Here is an 8,600-nt window from a genome sequence, read left to right as displayed (position 1 = left end):
CTTCAATAGACACCAGTGATGTCTTTCTGCCCTAAGGAATTATTCCTTGACAGAGGCAGGAATAGCTCACATGTCTCTGTCCAAAACACTGGGGTTTTTTTCCTCCTTCCTGTATTGATTTTTATTTGGTTGGTTTGTTTTAGCAGTGATTGACATGATGATGTGTGGAAGGCAGTGGTCATGGCTGTTTTTTGGAGACCCCTAATGCTGCCAGATATGTAATATTAAAATGAATCTTAAAAAAATAAAGTTTGATTAATTTTATCTTCAGGATGTAACTGTAATAACAGAAATAGCTGTAAGCAGTCCAGATGCAGCCTCAAGACAGAATTACAAAGGGTAAGGCAGTGGGGATAAGTAAAGAAATTATATTGTTAACTCAGAATTAACAGCAGCAATCTCCCCCAGGCAAAATTAAAAAAAGAAAAGCCATATTGAGGCCAAGCAAATTTGCTCCAAAATTTTCAGGACTTCTCCATGACCACCAGAATTAGTTATGTGAAAACTCCTGGTTTTCACCATGATCTAGCAAGACTAGGATAAGCACACACTTTCAGTTTAAGCACATTTATTTAGGAAGTAGCACTTCTGTTTACATTAGTTTTAAGAACTTGAGTTATGTTCTTTAGAAACTGATTTATTTACATATTTATTATTCCATCATCTGGTATACAACACCTGATGTTTTTAAATGTTTTTTTTAAAACCAGCAGCAATTTAATAGGCTTCAAGTTTAATGAAAAGGCTTTTAGTTTTGGACATTTTATCTGATAAACAGACAAGAAAACAGTAATAACAGGACAAACGAAACATTTTATTGTAAGCTAAAGCTATGTGACTGCTCGTCATGCTTTTTTACATTGCTATTAGTAAAATGGTGTTTAACATTTTAAAAAACATTCTTAAAAGAACAATGAAACAAAAGTGCTTCTAAACAACAAAATACAAAAATGAATCCCATCCCAGACTGGAGTTGTCCAATATATTTTACAGGGGTGGGGTATGGTGTTTAGTCTCCACCTTTGGTTTTCATCACTTTAATACAAATTTCTGAAAAATACTGACTAGCCCTTCAGATGACTAAAAATGGGAATCATGTGGCAAGACCAGCTTCTGTGTTTGCAGTCCCTTTGACAGGTGTGTGACTATTAGACAAAATGCTTTCTTCCCCACTTCCAATGGGAGAGAACCTGCACAAGTGAGAGCCACACCCCGGCATCTCTGAGCACCACACCTGCGTTAACCAGCTACAAAGAGCACCGACCTTTAATCCTCAAAGCCACTTCTCTGAAGAAAGGGTTTTTTAAGAAGTGTGTCTTATGAAGGCAAGGAAAGTCTTACAGCAAAACAAGGTTCATCACCATAGTTTCCAGAAGTAAGGTCAAGCATTTTGAAATCAAACCATCAGACTCTGAAGAATCTGCAGTGTTGAGCCAGTATGTTGTATCCACCGGAGGAGTGTGTACCTTGCCAATTATTGCTGAACTCAGGAGGTAGTTATTGACAAGGTAAGAAGTTTCCACTCTATGACAGTTAATGATTTACACAAGAAGCAGGAAAAACAGAATACACATTTCCCCATACTTTACAAGATGATTTTGTATTTGCAGGAAGTGACAGCTTAACTTCCTCATCCTGTGGAATTCTAATTACCGTAATTAAAAGAAAAGACACTGAAAGTTATAATTAAATAAGAAATTCTAAAAGAAAATAGGTGATCAATTGGTCATCTCTTAGGATGTCTGCAGATCATCCTAAGCATGAAAATTCACATAGGTCAGTAAAACAACATTCTTCAACACTAAACAGCAGCTCAAGAGAAACTAATAGTAAAACTGTCTCTAATTAGCACAATGACTGAGATAACTAGTTGCATTGACTACTTGCTTGCTACTCTTCATTCCATTTTTGATATCTGGTAGAAACCCCAACGACTTAAAGCATCACAAAAGCTTGGGGGCAGCACAGAAAAAGAATGTTTTCAGGTACAGTAGCACTGGCCCCCTCCCAAAGCTGCCACATGCAGAAGCATCACTAAAGCACTGGAGAAGCACATCCTAGGCACAGCTATGCATCATCCACGTCTTGGGCAGGAAAGCACTATGGAAATCTAGGGCACCAAGTCTCACCACAGGTGATGAAGGAAACCCTAAGGAGAACGCTGCTTTCCAGTTCAGAACAGATGTCTCAGTTCCATTTGCCAGCATATCTGACTTCAGTATTCCCAGTACAAAGTACTTAAATTTCACAAGAGGGACATGACAGCAATGCAAAGCAGTGCTAAGCCCCAGTTGTCTAGAATAGAAAAAATACTATTTATCCTACACCAGAAGGTAAGGTTAATTGAGTTATATGTATAAAAACGGTCATTTTAAAAACACTTCACAGAAAGGAACAGAAAAAACAGCAATAGTCTCTAATTAGTGCAGTGACAACACACCTTCTCAGTTCAGAGATCCCATTCTTGCTCTTATTTTAAAGTGTTATTATCACATTTGTTACCTACATAAAGTTGCAGGGCCATATTCAACAGAACTGTACCTAGCAACTGGCTTTGAGTCAGCAATACATCTCAGGGGCACAGTGCCTATTTCTGATACTCTAAAAGCTGTAAAGTCTAAGAAACTAACAGGACAGATTTATTTGTGCATAAATATCCTAGTTTAAGGCTTATCTTTAGTATTCTGTGTTGATTTTGTCTTTGCATACGCAGAGAACCTGTACAGGTTTGCTGTAGTCCACAGAAAAGTCAACATTAGCAAAGGGAGCATCATAACAGAGAAAATATTCTCTTTTTAAGGAGAAAGAGCAATCTACATACTATTATTCCAGTATGTTGAAAGACAAAAGATGTGGCTGCTGCTTAATAAAAGCAGAAAGATATATGAAGAAGGTTGTTAGAAAAACACAAGGGGTTTGGGTTGGTTTTATTTTCTCCCTCCAGTAACTGCTACACTTGAAAGTCAGTAAAACACACTGGCAGAGAGCCAGACAAGCTGCTTACTAATCATGTCAAAAAAGTGGGTCAAGTTGCTCATTCACTAGCAGTGGGCAGATTCACAGAAAATAAAAGGGGAAAAAAAAAAAAAGAAAAAAAGAAAGGAAAAAATCAGTCCAGAGAGCTAATGGACTCGTAGTTTTCACAAAAGTTAAAAGCACCCAAGCTGCTGTCCCGTTTATCCTGATTTGAGACATTGTTTTAGAACATAACCTGATTTTATGGAAAATACAACTGGTAAAGTTCTGTCTAAGTACTACAGCCTTGGGAAATACAGGTAATTTGTGGTTATTTGGGGTGGTTTTTTGTTTTGTTTTTTTTGGGGGGGAGGGGTTGGAAGGTTTGGTGGTTTCTTTCCGTTGTTGTGGTTGTTTTTCCCCAGGTCTGCTCTTATACACAGTTAATCCAACATATAGATGGAATCACTGAGCTGGGACTTAGTACATTTAAAATGAGGAGTAAGATGCAAGATAATGCCTTAAGCAGAACAGAATTACTCTTAGAAGACACTATTCAGAAAATAGCATAAGACAAGACATTTAAAGGAGATTTATGAACCAAACAGCACCTGGCCATGGGCTAAGAGTCCAGCAGCTGTGGGGCAAACTGATGTTGCAGAACAAAATTTTCTTTTTACTGTGTTCCAGCAATAATTTATAGGGCTGTAGTTCATCCACTAAGCAGAAAACAATCAGGCATAATGAAAGACCAAAAAGCAGCTGTACCAGTCACACAGATTCTCTTGAGCTGAACTGGTTGTACAAACTAGTGAAAGAGCTGGTCTCTTTATGTAGCAGCTGGTGATTCTGACTCCTTGTGCTGCATACTGGTGCTACTTTAGGGGATGAGGACTTCTAGCTCAACATTTCAGGTACCTATCCCAGGCCAGTGAGTATGCATTTGAAATAAATAACCAGTATGTTCCTCAAAATTAAGTGGACAAAACCAGCAGTTTTGTAACAATCATTTAGGAACACTCAAAACCAGAAGCATTATCTCCAAAGTTCTCATTTGCAAAGGATCTCAAGGAATGTCTACCAGAGCTTTATGAATAAAACCAAGGCCCTTTTTTAGCTGTAGCTATTTGACAGATGCTAATACAACAGTAATATTCATGCTCAGCAATATGAAGAGTATTACAAATATGGATCAAGTCAGCCAGGAATCTCCAACAACCGAGATGGTCTACTGAAGGCAGAGCTAAGGCAAAACAAGACATGAGACTTAAGAATCTGAAGTCTTTTAGCATTTCTCCAGAAAAGTGAGTCAGAGGAACCAAAGTCACGTTTCATTTACATAAGACATAGAAATTTGAGAGAGTCCTATCCTTAGAAGGCTACAAGTGGTTTGGTTAGACTATTTCAAAAGGCATAGTAGTGGAACACAATCTTCTCTTATTTGATTGCTTTTAATCTTAAGATCAGTTAAAAGCATCTCTGGTTGGAAAAAAAAAAACAAACAAAAGAATCCCAAACATATTGCATATGTGCATCTCAAAGGTATGACAGAGTTTCTGCTACTTAGTACTCAATACCACACAGTGAGCACAGTCCTCTCAGAGTATTACTATACCTACAACTGCATCTCTCAGCTAGGGTTGGTTTTTTTTCATATATACATATAATATATTATTTATAATCAACTTTCAGGTAAGTAGTTCAAAAAATAAGTTAAATGAAAAATTAAAACAAATTTTCTGTTAAGACCAAAAGCAAACAACACATTTTCATTAAAACAACAATAAACAATATGCATTTTCGCAGTAGCGCTAAGTTGGGAGAGGTGTAAAAAAAAACCAAACCAACCAAAAAAACAAAGAACCCAACAACCCACAAATCTGCTTTAACAAGGAACTAGTGTTCTGCCTTGCAAACATCTGTGTTTAATCTGTGTAGAATTTGTAAACAAGATGTTGGGCCTTTAGAAGTAAAGGCAAAAATGCTTTCCTTTATTATGGTATTTAAAGGCTATCATTTAAGAGTTTGTTTTTTTAATAGCTTGTCATTTATATAATAAAAACAAGTATTTGTACAAAGATGCAGTTTCTTTTTAAAAAAGCAGATCAGTTGAGTGTTTCATACTTTAATATATAAACTGAAACATATGAAAGCTATAAAAACATTAATGTGTGCCATGTATTAAACATGTAGCCTCATATTTAAATGCTTACATGTGGAGATTAAAAAAATTATCACAATGGAAATTTTACTTTCAATTATCATAAACAGACAAAAATACAGAGTAGAAACACGTCATTCCTGAAACTCAACAATTAGCATCACCTACTCTCTCAAACATCAGCTGGGCTCAAGTTGTACACTGTAAGCATAAGCTAACATTCTACCAATGGAAGCGTTACAAAATGCATTAAGAGAAAATACTGCCACTAATGAGTATCTCAGTCTATTCTTTTATTTAGTAGTTTTTCTTTTAAAAGGCAGTTTGAATTGGTTTTATAAGGTTGGGGTTTTTTGCTGTTCTGCTATCAAAGGTCTTCTTTAAACCTATCCTGTGAACAACTCTGTCACATTACAACAAAACAAAAAGACAAATAATAACAGACCAGCTACTTTTAACATTTTAATAATCATAAGTCCCCAATGCTGTTCTTCCACTCTGCACAGGGAAATTGTTTTATTTGGCACATTAAGGATAAAAAAGTCAAAAAAAATGAACTGCAGTTTACAAACCTCAAATTGAACATCATTGTTCCAAGTCCATTGTTCATCAATGTCATGGCAAAATTAAAAACAAAAAAAACCACACACACAACATAGGGAAAGGTTCTCCAATGATCAATATCATCAGAGCCTTGTAGCAGAAACAATATACATATATTAATGTTCAAACCAGGATCAGATTGCTAGCAATCTTACTTCTCTCAAGTCCTGTTGTGCTCTTACTTACAGTGTGTAAATCCTCACTAAATGGCAAGGAGGCTTTGATGAACACATTTCATATTGTATAATTTTCTCTTAATCTCAAGTTTTAATGCAGATACTTAAATATCTGTAAAGTCCTGTAAACTCTGGCTGCTTCCCAGTTGTCTGCACCAACTGCTCCCCAGGCAGGAGTGTTTCACTTCAAGTAGCGTCTCACACTGTGGTATCTCCAAAGTCCTTGTTCCAGCGGATGTACGCCTCCAGGGTCTGAGGGCTCAAACTGCGCTTGATCTTCTTCAGAGACTCCATGAAATCTGACAGCTTGATGTTTCTCATCTAAAAGGAAAATGAAAGACATCAGGGTCACAAGTGGTTTATGTACTTTGGTTTATTCAGGAAGTACTTGAGTATTCACTTTTAACAAAACATATTCTATGAGTGCTGCATCTTAATGTAAGAATGAATTTTTTTTGCAGAGTAGACATTCACTGCAACGACCCCCCAAGAATGTGGTAGAGTCTCCATTGCTGGAGGTTTTGAAAGTATGAGTGGGCAGGGTGCTAAATAATCTCATCTAAGTTCCCCTTCTCACAAAAGGATGGATCAGGTGATCTTTCAAGGTCCCTTCCAAACCAGAGTGTTCTATTATTCTATGACCTGATGCAAGAATCTTGTAATTTAAGACTACCAGTAGGTACCATTTTAATAAAATAACTTGGCAATAGTAAGATCTGCCTTGTTACTTAACAGCTCATTAGACTGTGTCATTTCTTCCTGTTTCAGTAGGTGGTGTGAGCTGGTACATATGAGGACATCACAACAAATTATCACAGATGCTGTTATCCTCCTGCAGCAAATCCTTCCAGTTTATATCTTTGGCCATGACCTCAAGCTAAACACAAAAAGCAACTGAGAAATGAAGCTTTGCTTCATTTTCTCCTGTGTAACCGTGCTTTGCACACACCTGAACAGAAACTTCTGAACTTCTGTACACACAACCGATCGCTTCCTTTTTTTTCCATATTTACAGTACAGTTGCAGTTTGTGGTCAGGAGCTTAATCTTTCTCTTCATGATGGCACATGTCAATGAATGCAAGTATTATACATACACATGCACAAATCTGTTTTAGGTTCTCCCCAAGTTAACCTCCTTTGTGTAAAGATGGGGTGGAGGGGGTAGAAGTAATTTCACATAATACTTCTGGGAATGTTCTTGGGAAGTAACACTGAGTAAATAATAGCCAGGGCTCTGACATCATCAGCTAGGTAACAAATACTGCAGTTCAGTGTGAAGGAAAAGACAGGACAGTCAGATGAAATTAAGAACAGACTTACTAACAGAAAAAGAAGTGCTCTGAAGCCTGAAAGCCAACAAACTACCCATGAACCTCTGACATCTGAGGACAGATCTTCTCAATCTCTATTTCTACAGAATTTTCTTTAAGGATGCAGCTATTAAAAAGGATGATACCCCCCAAAATTATCCTATCTTGTATGATACTACACATAAAAAAGGGACTTAAATAGTTTCTAGTGAGAAAACCTTCTATTGAAAGGGGAATATACAGCTGCTAAAACAGCTTACCTCACTGGCAGACATGTTCTTCACCTGTTCTGGTTTTAATTCTGTAAAAATAAAAATAGATGGGTGAGTTTAATAAGAAAACTTTCATCACTTCTGACAAAAAAACATGCTAAAAGCACTTATATTCTGGAAAAAACTCCTGCAGCTAAAAATTATACCTTTCTGCCTCAACACAGTCTCCTATAAAGAAAGGTACATGGTGGTTTTGCCTCCTCCTTCCCCATTTATCAGCTCCTTAACCAGGCTGCTCCCACACTCAGTTACTGCAGGTGCAGCACAAAGTGATAGCAGAATTATTCCTTCTTCCTAAAGTATGGAAAACACACAAGCCAACAGAGCTACCTCCCCCATATTAATTGTGGTATCCACAGCCTCCCTACTGCATTTCAGGAAACAGAAGGTACAGTCAGCCAAGAACACTGAAACAAAATCAGGCAGGGCACATCAGAGTGCTTCTTGCCCTATGCTGCACCCATGGGATCTGAACATTCTTGCATCATTCACCAATTTTTTTTTCCTTGGAACTTGCAATAATCTCATTATATCAACACGTAACAGCAAACATTTTGCTAGGAGAGTACAAGAAAAAACCTAGACAGGATTGGCAAGGATAATATCACAAAACATTTTCCAAAATGTACTGTTTTATATGGAAAACAAGTGAAGGAGCAAGTGAAAGAAATGTGTTGCACAATGTTACAGGGTCTCTTGAAATGGACTTGCGTGTGAAGTGAGCTGTCAGCAAAGTAAAGCCTGCATACCTAAATGCATACATTATTAATTCCACCACTCTAAATAAATATATTCAATGCTTAGGAGACATGATGTCTCTTATGAGAGCCATTTAATGCAGTTCTGTTTCCCAGTTATTATGCAGGATTGTGAAAGATGTGCTTTACCAATTCAGCAGCTGAAAGAAAATGTATAAAAACATTACATTCCAATAGCTGCTTTCAAAAGAGAGAGTGCACTGGCAAAAATGCATGCTACAGGATTTAAAAAAAAATAAACACACCCACAAAACGTGAACAGACCTCTCCTCCCCGTAAATAATGTAAGAGAGTTGCAACAATTTTTATTTACACATAATAGGCTGATATTACAGAACACTTCTGCTCTGCCTGCCTTTAGTAC

General features: G+C 37.1%; 1 protein-coding gene across 4 annotated transcripts in view; it reads right to left on the bottom strand.

Moving 5' to 3' along the window:
• Window positions 1-551: 551 nt before the first annotated feature.
• SPAST (spastin) overlaps window positions 552-8,600 on the bottom strand; it is a 38,654-nt gene continuing 30,605 nt past the window's right edge. For all 4 annotated transcript variants that reach the window (XM_059467811.1, XM_059467813.1, XM_059467812.1 and 1 more), the window contains 2 exons: window positions 7,467-7,507; window positions 552-6,216 (listed from right to left, as the gene is read on the bottom strand). In XM_059467811.1, coding sequence (XP_059323794.1) covers window positions 6,094-6,216; window positions 7,467-7,507 — 164 coding nt within the window. In that variant the 3' untranslated portion in view covers window positions 552-6,093. The remainder of the gene's footprint in view (window positions 6,217-7,466; window positions 7,508-8,600) is intronic.

This window comes from Ammospiza nelsoni, chromosome 3 (genome assembly GCF_027579445.1).
Source record: "Ammospiza nelsoni isolate bAmmNel1 chromosome 3, bAmmNel1.pri, whole genome shotgun sequence".
NCBI classification, from domain to species: Eukaryota; Metazoa; Chordata; class Aves; order Passeriformes; family Passerellidae; genus Ammospiza; species Ammospiza nelsoni.
This window is presented reverse-complemented; position numbering and strand designations above follow the sequence as displayed.